Below are 22,951 nucleotides of genomic sequence, written 5' to 3'. Positions count from 1 at the left end.
GCCCCCAAGTTCAAGGCTGCCCACGGGTAGCTTTTGTTACACCATTCTCCCAGGCACCCACATTCTTCGTTCCCAAAATTTTTTCAATTTTCCCCTGCTTTTTCCAGAAACCTCAACAATTTTTTTTCAAAACCCACATCCTCTGACCCAAACCCAGGCGAGTCATGATGGAAGTGACAGTGAGAGGTTGTCATTCTGTCTCTGGCCACCCTGAGGTTTCTTTCCCTCCCAGGTAACCCGGAGATTGAGTGGAAGCATTCCTGCAGGGAACCAGTCAGCAGTGCCTCGGCCCATCTGGGTCTCTAGTCAGCACCGTCTGCCCATGTGGCCCAGAGTTTTCAACTCCAAGGGGCTGCAGAACAGAAAGAAGGCCCCACACTCAGGTCTCAACGTGATGTCTCCCGTTCTCCCCCAATGTCCTCAAAGAGCTTTCGCCTTCCTCCTGTGGCCTGACCACATACCCACAGCCTGCTTACTCTCTGCCTTGGAGCCGTGGTACTCAAACTTGGCTGTGCATCACCTGGAGGGCTCATTATGACACAAATTGCTGAGCTCGCCCCCAGAATTTCTCATTCACTCAATGAGGTTCGTAGAATAATGGTCCCTAGTAATGATAATAGCATACGAGTCCCCAGAACTTGGGAATATATTACCTCACACAATAAAAGGAATTTTGCTGATGTGACTAAATTGAGATATTAAGAATATTTTTTTTCCTTTTTCTTTTCCAAGTGAGAGGAGGGGAGATAGAGTTCCAGATGAGCCCTGACCTGGATCTACCTAGCAACCCCCTGTCTGGGGCCATGTTCACAACTGAGCTATTTTTTAGCACCTGAAGTAGAGGCTCCATGGAACCATCCTCAGCACCTGGGGCTAATGTGCTGGAACCAATTAAACCAGGGGTTGCAGGAGGGGAAGAAAGAGATAGGGGGAAAGGGAGAGGGGGAGAAGCAGATGGTCACTTCTGTGTGCCCTGACTGGGAATCGAATCCAGGACATCCACAGGCCGGGCCAATGCTCTACCACTGAGCCAACCAGCCAGGTCCAATTAAGAATCTTAAAATGGGGAGATTGTCCTGGATTATCTGGGTGGTCCAATATCATCACAAGGGTTCTTATAAAAGGGAGGCTGGAGGGTCAGAGGCAGAGCAGGAGATGAGAGGATGGAACCAGACATCAGAGAGTTGCAGACACAAGCAAAAAAAATACCGAGGCCTTTGAAAGCTGGAAAAGGCAAGAAGTGAATTCTCCACTGGAGCCTCCAGAAGGTACAGCCTCGGCTGACAACTTGCTTTTAGCCCAGTAAGACCCAGTTTGGAATTCTGACCTCCAGAACTGTAAATTATAAATGGATGTTGTTTTATGCTGCTGAGCTTTTGGCAGTGTGTTATAGTGACCATAGGAACCTGAAATGCAATAGGGATGGCTCCTAAGAACCTGCATGTAACTTCTCAGGTGATGCAGGTGCAGGAACCACACTTTGAGAAGCCCTCGTTCTCAATCCCCAGTCCTCCTCCAAACTGTGGATTGCAGGTTATACACACCCTTTGCCCTCTCAATGTCTGAACCCGGTAAATGAAAGTGTTGGCTTTGACAACTCTTATCTCCAAAAAGTGCCTATTTTGGAAATCAATGATTAACTTGATTTTTTTTTCTTTTCTTTCTGTTTTGTCCTAAAGCAATAGTAGAGAACCACTGGGCAGCTGGCATGACCAGCCATTAAAAATGCATTGTATTAGAGAACAGACTGACAATTGTCAGAGGGGAACAGAGTTGGAGGCCTGGGTGAAAAAGGTAAAGGGATTAAGTACAGATTGATAGTTACAGAATAGTCAATGGGGATGTCAAGTACAGTAGGGAGTATAGTCACTAAATAATATCATAGTAACTCTGTATGGGGCCCGAGGGGTACATAAAACATCGGGTGACTCACTCTGTAAAATACATAATTTTCTAACCACTATGTTGTACATCTGAAACTGATACAGAATAATATGGAATGTAAACAGTAATTGAAAAATTAAAAAATATATAAAATGTATTAATGAATTTCTAATCATCTCATTACATCGCCATTTATTATTTTCTTCTGGAGAAAATCGAAAAGCACCTTCGGTTTATCTGCTCTCCCCAAATCTCCAAGAGGTTGGGAAATAGAAAAAGAGATTGCACTTTTCAAAAAGGAAATGAGGCAGAGGGAGGTTCACTGTGATCAAGGTGTCTGAACCTCTGCTTCCCTCTTATCAGGCTGATATTTTTTTCTAATTTTTTTTATTCCCCCTCTGTTCCCGGCTCCTCCCCCTTTTGCCTACCCTAGGTGAACTTGGCAACACCTCTCTTTCTCCCTGACATTGTTCCCTTCAGCCAGGCTTCCCCAGGTAATAACACTGGCTTTTCATCCTGGGATGCTCAGATGGAGGTAACAGGGAAGGTTACTATGGACACCAGACCAGCCAGTCACATGTCCTGGGTCTGCCAAAAGGTCTCTGGGACTTTTCTTGAGAAGAGAGGCCTTATATTTTCTCCAGGGCCCCTGGTAGAGGAAGGGAGAGGAGCTGCACAGAGCACTTGATTAAATACAATAAATCTAACACCTCGAATAAAGCAGTTACAGCAGGATATCAGTGCACAGTGAGAAAGGCTCAATTTGACTCTGGTCCTTGCCATTTCATCCTCCTCTTTTCCCTTCCCTCTCTCTTTTTATTACCTCTTCATCTCTCTTTTACTTCCTTCTCTCCTGGAAGACAGTGGAGTTCAAATTAGATTTCAATTCCAGCTCTGCCTTTTGTTAGTTATGCAACCATGAACTAGGGAACTTAACCTTTCCGATCCTTAATTCCCTTACCCATTAAGTAGGGGTGAAGATAACTACCTAGGCTCTCTGATGAGAACTAGATGAGGGAATATCTGAGATGTATCAGGTACAGAGTTGGCACTCAATCGATGCTCCTCATGGTGGTCATTTCCACCCTCCAGATTTCTCACCAGTGGGTCCCATTCAACAAACAGAGTACACGGGAAATGCAAGGTAGGAAACCAGGACTTTAATGGGAAGCTCTGGCTTCCCTTTGACTCTAAGACTATAACATTTCCCACTTACAGTATTTGCCTACATGGCCTTATTCTTCCAGTTAGGCATGCTTAGCGTTCTAGGCATGCTATTATGAAAACTATGAAGTTTTTTATTAAAGTAATCAAATATGCCAGTTGGGCTAAAGGAAACAAAGCAGAACCACAGGTAAGCGCCTGACCCCGGCGTGTAAATGCTATAGGGGTTCTTAGCAGAGATGGCGTGCCGGATGTCCAGGAGCACAGGGGACAGGTCAGAGCTGGAGTACATAGTGAGTGAGTTGAAAAAATTCCGTTGCGAAAGGATATAGTCCTGGCCGTACTCCTCCTTTACGTCAGGGGTGAGGTGGTCCAGGATGTCTTTCTCCAACTTGTTCCACATCTCAGCCGTGCCTGTGATATCTGGGATGCCAGAGGAAAGGGAGGCTCAGGTGCTGGGACAGCCCGAACTGGCACGGCCGACCCCTAACGGGGAAACAGGCCCTTGTGAATTGGCTTCTGCTGAGAAGGACCAGCATTCCCAAACAAATATGTGCTTTATCATGGTATTTGTTATATTTTTTAAACAAAAATTGTGCAGATGACTGAGTTTTCACAAACTGAGTAGCCCGCGGAACCAGCAACCGCATCAAGAAAAGGATAAACCATCCTCGAAGCCCCTAACTTCAGCTCCCTTCCCAGGAGCCACTGTCCTGCTGAAAAGAATAAAGTGGCTTGGCCTGGCTTTGGACATGTTATAAATGGAATAATACATGACATTGAGAGATTCATCTATGGCAGGGGTCCCCAAACTTTTTACACAGGGGGCCAGTTCACCGTCCCTCAGACCGTTGGAGGGCCGGACTATAAAAAAAACTATGAACAAATCCCTATGCACACACATATCTTATTTTAAAGTAAAAAAACAAAACGGGAAGAAATACAATATTTAAAATAACAAACAAGTAAATTTAAATCAATGAACTGACCAGTATTTCAATGGGAACTATGCTCCTCCACTGACCACCTATGAAAGAGGTGACCCTTCCAGAAGTGCGGCAGGGGCCAGATAAATGGCCTCAGGGGGCCGTATGTGGCCCGGGGGCCGTAGTTTGGGGACCCCTGATCTATGGCATCGTGTGGCCATTCTCCCAGCTGCATAGGTTTCCATTGTATATATATGCCTTGAATTATTTATCCATTATACTGTGATGGGCATTTGGGTTGTTTTCAATTTGGAGCTCTTAGAAATCATGCTGTCACAAACATTCAGTACACCTTTCATGACTATTATATACAATATAAAATGTATTAGGCGTAAAATACCTATACTATACATATTGTGAATAATAAGGAGGTGTATCTGGTTTTGTTTTGTTTTTAATCTCTCCTCTGAGGCAATCTACAGTTTTGTGTATCTTTCTTCATTTCCCCTTGTTTATACAAACATATCTACACATACAAGGTTTGGGATCAATTTCTGTTTTACCAGGAACGAACAAAAAACAAAAAGGATCATATGATAAATCTTTTCCAGGAATTTGCTTTCAAGTTTGTTTGTTTTTGCTTTAGTAATAAACCACAGCCAGCCTTCTGGTCAATAGACTGAAAGCAGAGCAGCAGAATTTTCCTCTGGACAGCTCTTAGTCAACCACATCTCCATCGGAGGACTTCCCAGTCCTAGGTTTCACCATTGTTGACAGCTCTGTTGTAAAACACCTTGCATATTATATCCTTTTGTATTTTGGCATTTACTTCTGTAGGTTACAGTCCCCAAGGTGTGGCTGTCTGGTCAAAAGGCACATGCATTCTGTATTTTAATAGCTACCGCCAGATTTTTTTCCTGAAACACTGCAGCAACTCATACCCCCTCCTGCAAAGTATGCGACTGCTTGGGGTTTACCATGGGGATGGGCCTTCGTCTGTGAGCTTGGTTTACTCCCCCCAATATCAGGACCATGAGGGAGTCTTGCTGTGAAATGTAAGCCAGTGAAATCCAGTTATACTCAAGAGATTTTAATTTTAATTTTTTTCTTTTTTATGAAAGCCCATGCTGTACTTAAAGGAATGATTACGCTGACAATTATTCTGGAGGCTTCTGAGTCATGAAAAACATGTTTGCATGAACTATTGTTCTTCCAACTACCTCTCTCCAAGTCTGGGCTTTCACAGTCAGGGGGCTTCCTTTCTGTCTCTACTTCCTCTTTAAATACCTCAAGCACTTTCTAACCATTCTCATGAGTACTTTATCTAGATTTCCCAGACCTCTCTTTATTGGTGTCAAAGCCACAAGCCCTTTGTCAACTTTCACCTGCCACCTTTGACACACACCTACCCATCCCTTGCCACTTTGGGCAACACAATAAAATTGTTAAGACTATCTGGATCCAAATCCCATCTCTGCCTCATATTGCCTCCTATCTGTTCTGAGGCTTGGGAAATTTCTTAACTTTTCTGAGCCTCAGTTTTCTCCCTATAAAATGTGATTCTTGCCCTGGCCAGTGGCACAGTGGACAGAGTATTGGCCCAGATTATGGATATCCCGAGTTCAATTCCCAGTCAGGACACACAGGAGAAGTGACCATCTGCTTCTCTGCCCCCCTTCTCTTTCTCTTCCCCTCTCGCAGCCAGTGGCTCAAGTGGTCTGAGCATGGTCTTGGGTGCTGAGGACAGCTCTGTTGGAGCACATTGGCCTCAGGAGCTAAAAATAGTTTGGTACTCAAGCATCAACCCCAGATGGGTTGCCAAGTGGATCTCGGTTGGGGCACATTGCGAAAGTCTGCCTCATTATCTCACCTTAAAAAATGTGATTATTACAATGCCTACCTCATAGAATTAAGTGAGATTGTGCATGTCAAGTGCTTAAAACCTGCTAAGCCTGCAATGTGTTTTAGCTATTTTTATTGCAGGGCACTAAAATATCTGGTGTGTTTCTCTGAATGTCTCTAGGAGCTCTGAGTGTCAATGATGATTCTTATTTTTCTCTTCCCCCCACCTCAAGCATTATTCTCCAAACTTGAGTCCTCAGTCCTCCATTGTTTAGCCTATCACCTTCAAAGGGTCCATCAAATATCAGCTTCAAATCCAGGGCTTGGCTTTCTGGTATAAAAGAAAGAATCCAGCACTGCATCCAGGGATCTGGTTTCACACTCCCCACCATCACGGTGGTGTGCCAGACACTCATAGCGAGTATATGTGACCCACCTCACCTCAGTGTCCTCATCTGAAGAATTATGTCAATTAAGCCTACCACTCAGAAGTGTGCGACAATCTAAGACATATAAGGAAAGGATGGGACAATGAATTAGAACAATATTTTAGAAAACAGTTTGGTATTATCCAGTAAAATTGAAGATGATTAAATGCTAGGATCTAGTCATTCCACTCCTGGGTATGTATTATAAGAAAAATCATGTACACATACACCACAGGACATGTTACAGAAATCTTCGTAATTGTCCAAAAGTGACCCAAACATTTCATCAACGGTAGAAAAATGTGTGACATATTCACAGAATACTATACAACAATAAAAATGAATGAATCATAGCTACACATAACAAAAATGTACTATGAAAACAATGTTGTAGAATACAAACATGTTGATTCTGGTCGAAGTTCGAAAATGAGCAGAGCCAAACTCTATTGGTTGAGAATACATGTATGGATATACTTTGTAAAGAAAAACAAAAGATTATTACAAAAAGACAGTGGATGCATTTGGGGGATGGGAAAAAGCTATGACTGAAGAGGATCATATAGGGACTTCTGGGTGCTGGAAATGCTTAATTTTTATTTGGATATTAAGGATGTGAGTTTTTAGAATAATTTGTTAAACTATGTGTGCACATGATATATTTCTCAACTAAAAAATAAATAAGCCTGACCAGTGGGGGCACAGTGTCTAAAGCAGGGGTAGTCAACCTTTTTATACCTACCGCCCACTTTTGTATCTGTTAGTAGTAAAATTTTCTAATCGCCCACTGGTTCCACAGTAATGGTGATTTATAAAGTAGGGAAGTAACTTTACTTTATAAAATTTATAAAGCAGAGTTACAGCAAGTTAAAGCATATAATAATAATTACTTACCAAGTACTTTATGTCGGATTTTCACTAAGTTTGGCAGAATAAATCTTTATAAAACAACTTACTATAGTTAAATCTATCTTTTTATTTATATTTTGGTTGCTCCACTACTGCCCACCATGAAAGCTGGAATGCCCACTAGTGGGTGGTAGGGACCAGGTTGAGTACCACTGGTATAGTGGTACTCATCAGCCTGGGACACTGATGCCCCAGGTTCAAAACCCTGAGGATGCCAGCTTGAGTGCAGGCTCATCTGGCTTTAGCACAGGGTCACCGGCTTGAGCATGGGATCATTGACATAATCCCATGGTCTCTGGCTTGAGACCAAAGGTCTCTGGATTAGTTGGAGCCCATCCCGGTCGAGGCACATATGAGAAGCAATCAATGAACAACTAAAGTAATGCAACTACAAGTTGATGTTTCTCATCTCTCTCCTTTTCTCTCTCAAAGATAAATAAATAAGATCAACAACATCAGGAAAGACTATGTGGAAAGTGGCTAGTGTCTAAGAAGAGCAGCTCTCCCAAAATTAGCCATAACAATTTTAATAAATCCTCGAAACTGTAGCTCAAATGGAGTCACATCTCTGTGTTGAAAGTTTCCTTTGGCTGTGCTACCAAACTCTAAATCCTTCTGCCAAGTTATAAGTCAAATTCATCATTTAGCCCTTAGACTAGCTGTCAGTCAACTTTCTTTTCTATGTTATATCTTCTATCTTAGTCTCTCAGTCTGTCACATTTGGCCTTAACTTTGACCCATTCAATTCTCCTCCCCATCCAGGAAGTCCCCAAGGTAGAAAACCTTCTCAAGACTTCATCTCCCTTCCATTCCGACAGTCCTGGTCTAGCCTCTCCACCTGAGTGGTCCAGACTCTTTCTCTCCCTCTCAGAAAAGGCCTTTCACCCTCATGCACCTCCTGGTTAACATAGAAACCTCTAGGATTTGTCCTTTAGGATGTTATCAATCATTCCCAGTTTGCAGTCTTTTTTACATCTTTACTTCAATTACCAATCAAATATTTGATGGCCCAGAACTAAGTACTGAGCCATGGGGGTTGTTTTCATCTGCCTAGAGTTCAGAAGTTCAGGGAGGAGAGAGGAGAGAATGGCTATCTCCTCCCCAGGTAGAAAATAGGTGGGTCATATTCTTCAGAGGGGAGAAGATGGTGTTTAACAAATACATGACATCAAAACTTAATTCCTTGTGGAAGAATGCAGGGGAGTAGCCATAGATTGAAAAAAGGAACCTAGCATTTACCCTTCTGTTCTTAAAAGAGGCCCACCCGTCCCATCTACTCTTGAGCTGATTTCTGAGGTGTTCAGTGGAGCAGAACAAAGGACCTTTAGCATCCCTCCCAGGATGAACATTGCACTTACTTGTTTTGAAGCCTCCAGGCTGGATGACAGAGACTTTAACTTCCCATTTGGAAAGCTCTTGTCTCATGATCGCAGAAAACATGGTCAGAGCTGCCTTTGATGAGCCATAGGCTGCCAGCTTTAGTAATGGGACCCCTCCTATAGAAATGATGGGAGGAAAAACATCAGATCTGATGTTTTCATTTTATCATTCACTAAGTATTCACCTGGTGTGGGGTCCAGGAGGAAGTTGATAGGGGACAAGGAACTTTTAGGGGGTGATGGACATGTTCACTATCTTGATTGTGTGGTAATGGTTTCATGAGTACACATATATGTCTACATTTATCAAATTGTATACTTTAAATATATCTATAGTTTATTGTATATTAATTATAGTTCAATTTTTTTTTAATTTAAAAGAAAAGCAACCACCTGGCTTTTAGAGACCATAGACATTTCAACAAATGCCAGAGATAACATCATGGGTATTTTATTCTGCCTAAAATCCCCAGGTCATTTGCACAACTATCTAGGGTTGGGAAGAGGACCTCCAGTGCTCCCTGGTCTTACCTTTCCATGTTTCCTAGTTCCACCAGCTTTCCCAGCCTTTGGTGATTCTCACCAAATCAAGCATGGGTCTAGTTTTGCACATTGCTTGTCTTTGTTCTCCTAACCTTAGAATTTTGCAGATGACGTCTTTCAGTTCGATGTGCTTCATTCATAGGAGAACATCTCTCTAGCCCTGAGTTCTCTTGCCGAAATCCTAACTCTATTCAAATGTTAAAGTTTTCAGTGGGAGCATTTGAGACCACAAAATATGTCTTATACTCATATTTAACATTTATTAGGGATCATTTATTAAGGGATACTTAAGTCATCATCTTAAGTATGTAGTATATAGGACAAACCCTTGTTCTAAATAGGCTTTCAGCTCCTTCTTCCTGGATGCCTACAAAACACTGAGCTCATTTCTTCATACAGGGAAAGCATGACGGCAGTGACTCTGGTCTGGTTTCTTAAAGGACAATCTTACTTAGTATAGACATTGGCCATTTCTAGTCACTTAATGAAACCATGCCAGAATTTGACTATCTAGACTTGATCTGAAAAAAACACAATGCAAGTAAAAAGAAAATGAGATGATAAAATGTATGAAACAAAACAAACACACAAGTATAAGTAAAACTGGGAAAATCTGAATAAAATTGATGGATTAGATCATAATCAGTATGCTGGTTATACTATTGTACTATAGATTTGCAAAATTTTATCACTGGAGGAAACTGGGTAAATGCTACATTCCTTACAACTTCAGCAAATCTATGGTGATCTCAATAAAAATTTCAGTTAGAAAAAAAAGAGCACAGTATCTGTACCCCCATGTTCATTGCACTGTTATTTACAATAGCTAAGACATGAGAGCAACCAAAATATTCATCAACAGATTAATGGATGAAGAAGAAGAAAATCCTTCCATTTGCAACAACACAAATGTACCTTGAGAACCTTGAGGGCATTATGCTAAGTATAATAAGTCAGAGAAAAACAAATACTATATTATCTCATCCACATGTGAAATCTAAAAAACCATAGATACAGAAAACACATTGGTGGCTTCCAGATTGGAGGTGAGGCGAGTGGGCACAATGGATGAAGGTGGTCAAAAGTATAAACTTCCAGTTATAATCTAAAGTGGAAGATGTAATATACAGTAAGTCCTTACTTAACATCATCAATAGGTCTGTGACTTAAAGGAAAAGAGGTATAATGAAACCAATTTTACTAATTAATATAAACAAGAGTTAAGTTCCTACAGCATCTCAATATATTTCTAATGAAACTAGTTGAATAAAACAACATTTTTTTTTGAGAAAATGATGAGTGAAATAAGCCAGAGCAAGGTAAGTGCCATATGATTATATGATTTCACTCATATGTGGCATCTAATGAACAAAATAAACTAACAAGCAAAATAGAGACAGACTTACAGATGGAGAGCAGGCTGACATCTGTGGGGCGGGGGGCATGTTGGTAGGCTAGGTGGGGGGGTGGAGGGATTGAGAAAAAAAGAAAAACTCATGGACTGGACAACAGTGTGGTGATTGCAGGGTGTGGGGAGGGCAGGTGGAGGGGGGAATAAGGGAGATAAATGGTGATGGATGGAGACTTGACTTGGGGTGGTGAACACACGATACACTGTACAGATGACATGTTGTGGAATTGTGCACCGAAACCTGTATTATTTTGTTAATCAGTGTCACCCAATAAATTTAATCAAAAAGAAAATAAAGAAAGTAAATCTTAATGTTCTCATCACAAGAAAAAAAAAATGTAACTACATGAAGTGATGGATGTTTTTTGTTTGTTTTGGAGTTTATTTTTAGAGTCAGGAAGAGAGAGAAACAGAGAGACAGGAACATCGAGGTGTTCTGTACGTACTGTGACCAGGGATGGAACTGGCAACCTTTGTGCTTCTGGATGACGCTCTGACCAACCCAACTATTTGGCCAGGGCTTAGTGAGGATGTTAACTAACCATATTGTGGTGATCATTTCATAATTATACATATATATCAAATCATTACATGTACATCTTAAACAAATACAGTGTTATATGTCAATTATAGCTCAGTAAAATTTGGGGGTGGGGTGGGGAAGAGCATAGGCACTGAAGGAGAGAAACCTAGAATAATGAATGTTAATTATCATTATTTTTCTTAAATTATTATTAAAGCTTTGGTATGGCTCACATAGTTTTCTTTTTGGGAAATACAGGCGAGGTATACCTCATAGATATTGCAGGTTCAGTTCCGGGCCTCACAATAAGGTAAGAATCGCAATAAAGCCAACCCTAATCTTTTTTGCTGACACTAGGTCTTCTTTTCAATTTGTCAAAAACGTGTCTGTTAAGCTCAATAAAGCCTGCACTGACCCTTAACCTCTGTGCCTCTGGAGGAAGACTATCTAGTGAATGGTTCTGTCTTTCTCATTAAGAGAAGCAGACTGGCCAATCATAATATCTTATCCCCTGGGGGTGGAGTTTGGTTGGAGCTGAACATGTGACTGGAATTGAGCCTTCCTGATAAAGATGGTGGTTTTTCATTCTTTCCTGGCTACTTAGGTGTGATAATGGTGAAACAACCCCCCGGGCCATTTTTGCCAGCCATGTAGGAGAGTTAAGCAAAGGAAAGCCAGGAACAAACTGGGGAAAGCAGAGACTTGAAGGTGGCTGTTGAGGAGGGAAACGGGGTGGGGGTGGGGGAGAGTTACAGTGATCCCATCTTAAAACTTGGTCCAAGCCAGTTGGTGAACTAACTTTTTTTCCCTTTTTTAATTTTTGCTAGTTTGAGTTCTGATCCTGTCACTTAAAAGGAAGAAGCCTGAAGCTTAACTGATGGCATTTCAATGTAGCGGCCAGCATCAAACAATAAGCGGTGCCACCAACGACCAGTTGATTCTTTTTAAAGTAAGTTTTAGTTTCACAAAATCTTAGAGTTCCAAATCCAACTCCGAGAAAGGTCAAAGAAGTTAAAACAACTTGTTCAAAGTTGCAACCCAGCTTGTGGAGTTAGACCGTTTTCACTTCTCCAGGGTTTTTATAGCCGAGAGGCCAGCTAGGCGGCAGGTTAGCAGAGGGCAGCAGTTACCAGTGGGATTCTGGAGCCTGCACTGTCTGTGTTCAAGTCCCAGCTCTGCCATTAATTAGTAAAATCAATTAAAAGTAGGAAAATCACTTTATGTGCCTCTGTCTTTAACCTGTAAATTAGAATAGTGCTGGGCACAAAGTAAGCTCCATAATGAGAGCTTCCTATTGTTAGTACTATTCAGGGATTTTACAATAATATCTCAATAGCCCAAAATACTCCATATGTTCCGTGTTTCTTAGAGTCATAAGTGCACCTGCTCAGGATCTCCCAGGATATTTGTTTATTATATGGATTTCTAGGACCCTCCCTAGACCTACTGGATCATACTCAGCGTTGGAAACCAAGTCAAGTGATTTATTTGAATACTGAATTTTAAACTATTACATTAGGTTTTTTGTCATGAATTTCTGAATATGTGCTTTCATGGTGATTACTTACCTTATGGATAGTATGACAGGTGGTGAGAATTTAGCATATCCCACATTATCCATCTAACGAGATAATATGCTTTGGACCAAACATTTAAGACACATCTGTCTTTTGTATTATGTTGAACCCTATGAAATTGCTGGTATTAGACCACTTTTGACTTACAATATGGCAGTTCTGTAGGGTTCAACCTCACAGATCCAATCTTGCTGTTAATGTTTTATATTAGTGTCTACTATTCCTGGTGTCATAAGATAAAATACATGTCGATATCCAAGACCCACAGGGTCTCAGGGCATTCTCCATTCCTGACCTTATACACCCCTTTCTCATCTGTCCAGTTAGATTCTTTAATTTTTGTCTCTGTTCCATTCAAGTTAAAATCCTATTGCCAGGGGCAGCAAGGCAAAATTTTGCCAGGAACTTGGTAATTTCATTTCCAATTCAACAGGGAAAATTTGACTTCCTGAATGGGGGCTTCTCTACTGGGGCACTAGTAAAAAATGCAGAACCCTGGGAGTATGTGTGGGTTATAATCTTTCTTTTTTTTTTTTCATTTCTCCGAAGCTGGAAACGGGGAGTCAGTCAGACAGACTCCCGCATGCACCTGACCGAGATCCATCCGGCATGCCCACCAGGGGACGATGTTCTGCCCCTCTGGGGCGTCGCTCTGTTGCATCCAGAGCCATTCTAGCGCCTGAGGCAGAGGCCACAGAGCCATCCCCAGTGCCCAGGCCATCTTTGCTCCAGTGGAGCCTCGGCTGCGGGAGGGGAAGAGAGAGACAGAGAGGAAGGAGAGGGGGAGGGGTGGAGAAGCAGATGGGCGCTTCTCCTGTGTGCCCTGGCCGGGAATCGAACCCGGGACTCCTGCACACCAGGCCGACGCTCTACCACTGAGCCAACCGGCCAGGGAGGGTTATAATCTTAGCAACAGTATAAGTGTACTGATATTATTCCAAGGAGGTTAAGTCTTAGAATTTTACATACTCATCCACTAGCTGACATTAATTGAAACCAAATATAGTCGTTTGGGTGCCCAGAGAGATGAATATATATTTAGTGTGTGTGTGTGTGTGTGTTTTGTCTTTAATTCCAGATCAGTGGTACATAACATTGTAAGCAGAGTAGAAACACCTTGAGAATATTTTTTTAATGCCAATGTGCACAGTGGAAAAAGTGTCGACCTGGAACACTGAAGTCGCTGGTTTGAAATGAAACCCCAGGCTTGCCTGGTCATCACCTATGCAGGAAGCAACTGCAGGTTGACGATTCCCGCTTCTCCTCCCCTTTTTCTCTCTTTCCTCTCTCTAAAATGAATAAACAAAATCTTCTTTTAAAACGCCAATGCCCAGGTCCTATCCTAGACCAATGAAATTTTAAAAAATTCTGACAGTGGAACCTGGACATTAATTAGTATTAAATAAAACTCCACAGGTGATTTTAATGTGAGAAATGTTCTGGCCCTGTGGGTCTCAGATTTGGTGAGTATCAGAATCTCCAAGGGAGCTAATGATACGCCCTGAGGTCCAGAGTCCTTTCAAGGAGGAGAGAGCCTCAGTTTTCTTAGTGTTACCAAATACTCCAGGTGAACCTGATTATCACCTCTCCTCCCCCACCCCACCCCTGCCCCAAGTTTGAGAACCTCTATTGTAGCTAATTGTTTTTAGAACAATTGTTTTCAAAGTTGGTAGCTTAATGGAATTTCCTACTGAGCATGAAAAAAAATCAATTCCTTCTCTTCCCCCAATATGATTTCATTGGTTTGGGGTTTATCACAGGCACTAGGGTTTTTAAAAACTGCCCCTGGTGCCTGACCAGGCGGTGGCGCAGTGGATAGAGCGTCGGACTGGGAAGCAGAGGACCCAGGTTCGAGACCCCAAGGTTGCCAGCTTCAGCGTGAGCTCATCTGGTTTGAGCAAAAAGCCTACCAGCTTGAACCAAAGGTCGCTGGGTCCAACAAGGGGTTACTCAGTCTGCTGAAGGCCCGTGGTCAAGGCACATGTGAGAGAGCAATCAATGAACAACTAAGGTGTTGCAACGCGCAATGGAAAACTAATGATTGATGCTTCTCATCTCTCTCCGTTCCTGTCTGTCTGTCCCTGTCTATCCCTCTCTCTGACTCACTCTCTGTCTCTGTAAAAAAGATATATAAATAAAAAATAAATAAATAAATAAACTGCCCCTGGTGATTCTAATGTGCAGACAGAGCTGTTCAGCACTTCTAGAGAACACCTTTGAAATTTTTCCATTATTTCAGTCCTCTGGACATGTAAATGCTAGTACAGATTAGGATCTGAAAAAACAAAACAAAACAAAATAGAGATCTCTGTTTTGGCTGTAGAAGGCTCACATGATCTGAGAAGTTGAATAGCAACCTGGCAGTGCTGTTTTATCCTTGATCTAAGTCTCACAGATGTGGGAGATTTGTGTGTGAACTGTATAATTGTGTGTAAATGTATTTTAGTCAAAACACATTCTTTTTAAATTATGTTGAATGAAAGCCAGTCTCAAAAGGTTGCATACTGTATTGCTTATTATATGATTCCCTGTATATAACATTCTTAAAATTTAAGTATAGAGATGGAGCCTGACCAGGCAGTGGAGCAGTGGATAGAGTGTCAGCCTTGGATGCAAAGGACCCAGTTTCGAAACCCTGAGGTCGCCAGCTTGAGCGTGGGCTCACCAGCTTGAGCGTGGGTAGCTGGCTTGAGCTTGGGATCATCTACATGACCCCAAAGGTCGCTGGCTTGAAGCCCAAGGTCTCTCTGGCTTGAGCAAGGGGTTACTAGCTCAGCTGAAGCCCTCACCTCCCAGTCAAGGCACATATGAGAAAGCAATCAATGAACAACTAAGGTGACTCAACTATGAGTTGACGCTCCTCATCTCTTTCCCTTCCTGTCTGTCTGTCTCTGTCTCTGTCTCTCTCGCAAACAAATAAACAAACAAAACATGGCTAGAGAACAGATTCATGGTTGCCAGGAGTTGGGAATGGGATGGGGGTCAGCAGTGGGCAGTGGCTATGGCTACAAAGAGGTTTCTCAGGGATTGCTTGTGGTGATACTACAGTTCTGTATGTTGATTGTGTTGGTAGTTACAGGAAGCTACACGTGTGATAAAATGGCACAGAACTATAAACACAGACACAAATGAGTGCAGATATAACTGGTGAAACCTGAATAAGTGTGCATTGTAACAATGTCAGTTACATGGTTTTGATATTGTACTATAGTAATGCAAGATGTTATCATTAGGGGAAGCTGGGTGAAGGCTAAACAAGATTTCTCCATACATTTTCCTCACAACTTCCTGTGAATCTATAATCATTTCCAAATTAAACGCTTTAAAATACTTCCTTGAAGACATGCTTAGATTTCGCAGTGGCAGTATTATATGTAGCCAATGAGGTTTATCTGAGGCACAATTATTGCTAATTAGAGGAAGAATTACCTAGCTCTCATGTAGGTCTTTGCATGTACAAAGGTCATAAGGTCTCTAAACTTTTGGAAATAAAATTAAAAATTTGTATTTTTTTGAAGTTTGAGGTGAAAGGTTAAAACATTAAGGCCTGGCTTATTTGAATTTTTAAAAGATGAGATAAGCCCCTTGGACAAGCTAGAGCTTTAGAAACATCTGCCAAGGCTACAACCAAATTTTAAGTAATAATATACCTCTTCACCCACTCCATCCTACCTGCACCTCCGTCACATTAATGTGGCTAACATAAAAATAAAACTTCGTACTTAGAGCAGTACTTGCTCAGGAGATATCAAAATTGAATGCTGGGTTTCCTTCAAATAGATTTTAAGTAGCCAATTCTGATAAACAACTCAGAGTTGGGGCTCACCTGTTAATGGCTGACCTCGTCAATAATCACACTTGTTTTAACCAACCACATACAGATCTTTGGACTCTTTCTACCTGAAAACAGTCTATCCTTACTTAGTGTAGCCACCATAAATGCAGCATTCTCACCCCCTTCCCCTGCACCCCCCTACCTAGCTTTTTTGTCTGGGGAACTACTCAATGACTGTTTCCTGGCAAGTGAATACTCTCAGCATTCACATTGATCACTCCAGTAGCCATTGTCTTTCTTTGATGTCATGGGTACCACTGGTCATGGCTAAAACTGAAGGAGACTTGAAGTTGCAAGTTTGGAGCTTACAGAAGAATTGTGAAAACCCTCTACCCACCCTAACCCTCCTCCATCCCTGCAGTGGCTTCAACCCTGGTCTTTTCCTGAATCTTGGTGTGACATAAGGAGTAAGTTAGTAACATTTGCTAAGGTTCTACCAGCCCAATGTTCTTGATGTCCTTGGAGGTAGTGCAGGGCCTCAAAACACTGGTAGCCATAATAATCAACACCCACATGGAGATCCCTCTTTTTCCTAACCTAAAGCTAACATGCAGAATTATGGAAAAGAAAGGGCACCCTGTGAATACTCTACTTGCAGGGGGCAGAAATACTGCAACTTTTCAGCCTGAGGCTATACAGGTATGGTGTGATATTTTGATTTATAATAAATACATATTTGGTCTTAACAGTTCTGGCACAGAGCTCCTTAAACCCTTGGAATTTCTAAGTGATGAGAGCAACAAAGGTGTCTTTAGTTATTGTTGGATAAACCAATGTTTCTTAAGTTTGCTAGCTTGTATTGGGTCTGTGCCTTGTGTGTATAGTCTATGGAAGACTGAGGGTGCTTGCCCTCAGGGCAGCAGATTGCAAATTGTGGACTGCCTGCCATAGTGGGGAGGGGTGATTGTTTGCTGTTGTTTACTGGAGAAGGGGTGTTTTCCCCCAGCCTGTTTTGCTAGAGTGGAGAAAGAGAGAGAACTGAGGGTCTTGAGAGCCCAGAGATTTCAGCCCAGCCTGTTTGGCTGGGGACTGGAGAGGCTGGTTGGGGCCTGTTTTGCGCTGTGAGTCCGGGAGATTCTGAAGGGAAAAACGGAAATGATCTTCCCTGCCTGTTTGCTCATCTGCCTTTATGAGACTTAAATAAATGGAATGGCCCACCAATTTCTAGCTCCACAGTTCCTTTACCGTCTGCCCGAATCCAATGGGAACCTGCACCAGGATGGCAATGGCTAGGGCCACAGCCTCTGGTCTTATGTTAATGAGCTGACTTGGGCTGATTTGGAACTCACCTAAGGGTCGGGGACTGGTTATTAGGGGAACCAATCATGTGATCACAGGGTTGGAACTCTCAGTCCCACCTACCACCCAACCTCAGGGAATGGGAGAGGGGTTGGAGATTTGAGATCAACCATCAATGGTCATTGACTTAATTAATTGTGCCTATGTAATGAAGCCTCCATTAAAAAAATATTATTATAATAATAATAATAAAAAGAGGAGTTTCAGAGAGCTTCCAGGTCAATGAACATTTGGAGATTCCCATAGAGTGGCATGTTCAGAGAGCATGGAAGCTCCATGCCCCTTCCTTATGCCTCACCCTGTGTATCTCCTCATCTGGCTATTGATTCGTATTCTTTAATATTGTTTTTAATAAACCAGTAATCCAGTGAGTAATTGGGTTTCCTCAGTCCTGTGAGTTACACTAGAAAATTAACCAAACCCATGGGTTCCAATGTATAACCCATGAGTCAGAAGCACAGTATTAGATAACCAGGGCTTGCAACTGGCATCTGATAGTCATGCGAGACCAAGCCCTTAACCTGTGAGATCTGATGCTATCCTCTGATACATAGTGTCAGAATTAAGATAAATTGTAGCCCTGCTGGTGTCTGAGCATTGCCTGTTGGTGTGAGGGAACCCCCCCTCCCCACCCCACATTGGAACTGGATGTAGGACATTTTATAGGGGTACCAGGGTTCCCTACCCACAGCAGCTTTCTCATTCTCTAATACCTTCCAAGCCTTGTCCTGAATGACATTGTCTCAGGAGAATGTAATAAGGACTCCCAGCCAGTTTCTGCCTCCTCCAAGGACACCTGGAGCCAGCTCTCAAGTAACAAAGTCCACCCCTTTTTCATGCCTTTCCAAGCTAAAGAACAAGGACCAACCACATGCCCCCGAGGAGAGGCAGGTTTACTAATCTCCTTGAGGCATGAAATGTCTCAGCAGAAATTTTAGGCTAATTGCATTTGATTATGCCCTTATAAATCTGATCATCTGTGGGGATAGCACAAACTATTATCAAAATAAAAAATCTTAAAGTGTTGAGACAAGATAGTAAAAAGCTAGAAAAATTCCTTGGCAAGTGGACTGGGGAAACTGAGACAGAGAGCTGAACAAACTGGCCGAGCAATTTACAACCAGATATGGGACGTCACCAGGGCAGAAAACCCTGGGCGCCTAGCCACAGGCAAAATTGGCTCAGATCTTGTACCCAGAGTGGCATTTCCTTCCCTAGCATATGGCTGGTCATGTGGTTTAGACCCTCTGACCTTTCCTCCTTAGAGATAACTTCTCTGCCTCAGTTGTATTTTGGCTACAGGCCCAGAAAAGACCAGATGGGTGATACCAGGACCCCCTCCCTGCCTAGGCACTGAGCAGTCAGTGGAGACCATGACCCTGAAAGGGCACACCTGGAAAAGCTGATGAATATTTTATTGAGATCCGCCCCTAAGACTTCCCCTAAACTTCCAGCTTTTAATACCCTCAAAACGAAGGTCCCAGAATGTACTCGCCCTCCCGGGAGTGTGTGTGAGCCTTTCTCTCCCGCTTCTCCCCCCTCCCCCACATACATGCATCTCTTAAACTCTAAGGGACCTCATGACACTTGCAACCAGGGGGGCAATGGGTAATGGCAGTTCTCCATCGTCCTGAATGACATTGTCTTCCTGGGCTAACCCCCTGAAGCTGTCCCCAGGGCCCCCTTTCTCTGACTTTCCCGGGAGCTGACAGCAGCCCCGCCCTGGCTCGCTTCTTTCCCGCAGTGTTTCTAGGGAGCCAGAGCAGCCCCGCCTGGTCTCTCCCCTGCTGCTGCTTCTATCCTAGGCCCTTCCTTGTTTCACTGTCCCCAGCTTTATTAAACGTATTTTAAAATCACCCAGACTCATGTTGTGAAATCTCTCCTGAACAAATCTCTCCTGAACAAAGAACCCATATGCGACAGGCCGACCCTGGGCAGACTTGCTTCAGGCCTGGTCCCCTTTCCAGTAACAGTGTTTCTGAGAAACAGCAGCAGCTGGGAAGATATTAAAAATGCACACCCTCAGGTCCCACTCCAGACCTAGAGAATCAGTAATTCTGGGGCTGGGCATAGAATTTATTTCTTATTGTGATAAAATACATATAAAATTCACCATTTAACCATTTTAAGGTGACAATTCAGTGGCATTTAGTACCTTCACAATGATGTGCAACCATCAGCACTGTCTAGTTCCATAATGTTTCCAATGCCCCAAAAGGAAACCCCATACCATTAAGCAGTCACTTATTCCCTTTCTCCTCAACCCAACAACCATTAGTATGTTGTTGTCTATCTCAGTGGGTTTGCCTATTTGGAGCATTTCATATAAATGGGATTGTCCTATATGTGGTCTGTTGTATTTGGCTCTGTCACTCACCGTAATCTTATACCAAAAGGTTCCTCTATTTGGTACCATGTATCAGTGCTTCATTCTTATTTATGGAGTAATAATATTTCATTGTACGGATAGATCACATTTCGTTTGTCATTTCATCAGCTGATGGACATTGGGTTGTTTCCACCTCTGTGTATTGTGACTAAAGATACTATAAACATCTATGGACAAGTTGTTGTTTGGACACCTGTTTTCTGTTCTCTTGAATATAAATTTAGGCTTGGATTGCTGGGTCACATGCTTAACTTACTGAGGAAGCACCACGTGTTTTCCACGGAGGCTGCGCCACTTTACATTCTTCCCAGCAATTCAGGAGATTTTCAATTTCCCTACACCCTTGCCCTTAAGTATTGTGTTCTGGGTTGTTTTTTTTTATTATAGCCATTCTAATGAATGTGAAATGTGATCTCATTTTACTTTTGATTTCCTACAGTGTTTGTTTGGTTTTTTTTTCAGTAGCTCTCATGGTGATTCTAATGCATCGAAAGTTTGAGAAAATCGCACAAGAGCAGTAGCATTCACTTAGGAACTAGTTAAAGAAATGCACAGTCTTGGGCTCTCACCTCAGACAAACCAGTCAAAATCGGCATTTTTATAAAGATCCCCAGGTGCTCACTACACACGTTAGTATTTGAGAAGCTCTGGTGTAAGAGACAGGCAGCCCTAAATTGCTAATACCTCCTAATCATCATTTTGGCACACTAGAATCAGTCTCTGTGTTTTGTTTGTTTGCCCTGTTTGCCCTATTTGCCCGGTGTGTCCTTGTTTGATAGTCTAGAAAAGTGAGAGGAACACAGAACAGAGGGTGAAACAGACAGACCAGGTAACCAATCTTGACTCCAGCATTTACCAGCTGGCTAATCCTAGGCTAGAGTGTGCTTGATATATAGAAAAGGAATTAATTCCTGCATCCTGCAGACTTTAGGATTACATAACGTTAGGCATGCAAGCGTCTAATACTATTTAGCGCCAAGAAGTTCGCTTAGAATTGTTCTGCTCTCTTCCCCTTACCCTACACTAGCTCTGGCTTTTGTGTGAGAGTTTCAGGAGCCCAGCTCTCAGCTTTGGCTTCCTCACATCACAGAGCAGCTGAGGGACCGGCTGCATGATTTGCCAGGTGATTGATTTCCTGAAGGCAGCCAGCTCAGCAAGAACAAAATCCAGGAATGATCCCACAATCAACTTCTCTATGCTAAGTCAGACCAGGCTCAAAGCTGGAGCCATGAACTCTGCCTGATATCTATAATTTATAGACTTGTAACAATCTCCAAGGCTGCTGACTTTGGTGTAATTTTAATGCATTTTAACCAGTAACTGTGTTAAGAACTCAGAATCCACAATGCATTTATATCTACAGTCAAGATCAGAGGTTCTCAATTGGGGGTGATTTTCTGTGACACCCCCCCCCACAAAGAAAAACAAACACAGTGGACATGTAGCAATGTCTGAATTTGTCAGTTCTGGGGATGGGTGCTCCCTATGTCTAGTGGGTTAAGAACACAGATGCTGCTAAACATATTACAATGAATCAGACAGCCATTCTTCCCCTGAAAAAATTAGCCTCTCCAAAATCAATAATGCTGAGGTTGTAAAACACTGCCCTAGACTCAGGTGCTGGGTCACCCTGTCATTAACAGATGATAAAATGGACACACAGACAAATAAGATGACCTGCTCCCAGATGACCCAGCAGGATTGAAACCACAACTGGCTTAAAAGCCCTGAGGCCCTGAGTTGTTTTTTAAGGTTTGTTTTCAACCATTCTTATTCAAGTCAAGCTTGTAGCTGTACCTACATAGCTTTTACTTTGCAATTTCTTAAGAGGCAAACTGGCCAGAAAAAGCTTTTACATCTCTCAAACATAAAGATTTTTCAAGTGCCCTTTGTACAATCAAGCTAAGAATTACCTCCCAATTCTTCTCTTCTTTGGTTAAATATTTATCAGACTGCCTTGCCAGGTTTGGGTTAAAGAGCTATTGTATTTCTGTGGTAAGGATAATAAACATGATTACAGGAGATAAAATTCTACCAGATAAGATATGGTCAAATCTAAAAGTAGTAACTTGTTAGGGGCTAGTGTGTGACGGGGTGCAGTAGGATGGACAGTGACCCATTGTCACAATCAAGTGTGGTAATGCCAACAGCTGGCAGGATAAAAAGTCACAGATGCACATATAGTCAGCCTCTTCCCCAGATGTCACAGCATGGCTCTTGGGTCTCTAACTCACTAATGCCAGGTGTGACTGATGCTTAAACGTGTGTCATTTCATCTCATCTCACCACAACCCTAAGAAGAAGCAATTATTATTCCCATAGTAAGTGAGGAAGCTGCAATTCCAGGGGTCAGCACTTTGTCCTAGTTGCTCAGTTGTCAGTGGTAAAGACAGGATCACAACTTGAGCAGTTCATCTCCACTCTGCTTGGCTGACTTCCTCTTCTTTTTGAAACCTGATACAGGTAGACCTGTATCGCTAAATGATATCTCTCACTCTTTCCGTTTCTTGTTCCTTTCTTTGGGAATATGGGAGAAAAAGATATATTCATAATGAGGTTGACTTTTCCATGCATCTCCTAGAAAAGAGTGTAAAGAAATAATGTTTTTTCTCTACCCCAATCCTTATACGTGTGAGGCAGGAGTGTCAGAGTCTAAGAGAAATTGGGTGATGAAGGAAGGGTTCTTCAGCCAAGGAAAGCAGGTGACTTCTAGAAGCTAGAAAAGTCAGGGGTATTGATTCTCAGAGACTCTGCAAGGAATACAGCCCTGCTGACTTTGATTCTAGCCCAGTGAAACCTCTCATCTTTAGAACTACAAGAGGAATTTTTTTTGTTTAGCCAC

The 22,951-nt window shown here is 42.4% G+C and overlaps 1 protein-coding gene across 2 annotated transcripts in view; it reads right to left on the bottom strand.

Moving 5' to 3' along the window:
* Positions 1-3,022: 3,022 nt before the first annotated feature.
* Positions 3,023-22,951, bottom strand: part of HSD17B2 (hydroxysteroid 17-beta dehydrogenase 2) — a 61,030-nt gene continuing 41,101 nt past the window's right edge. Inside the window, exons 4-5 of one of the 2 annotated variants that reach the window (XM_066349332.1) lie at positions 8,512-8,649; positions 3,023-3,471 (exon numbers count right to left, since the gene is read on the bottom strand). In XM_066349332.1, coding sequence (XP_066205429.1) covers positions 3,110-3,471; positions 8,512-8,649 — 500 coding nt within the window. In that variant the 3' untranslated portion in view covers positions 3,023-3,109. Of the gene's footprint in view, positions 3,472-3,551; positions 3,765-8,511; positions 8,650-22,951 lie in introns of those variants that run through there. The other variant, XM_066349333.1, reaches the window with a different exon arrangement.

This window comes from Saccopteryx leptura, chromosome 9 (assembly GCF_036850995.1).
Source record: "Saccopteryx leptura isolate mSacLep1 chromosome 9, mSacLep1_pri_phased_curated, whole genome shotgun sequence".
NCBI lineage: Eukaryota > Metazoa > Chordata > Mammalia > Chiroptera > Emballonuridae > Saccopteryx > Saccopteryx leptura.
The sequence above is the reverse complement of the archived record's forward strand: the minus strand, read 5'-3'. Positions and strand labels throughout refer to the sequence as shown.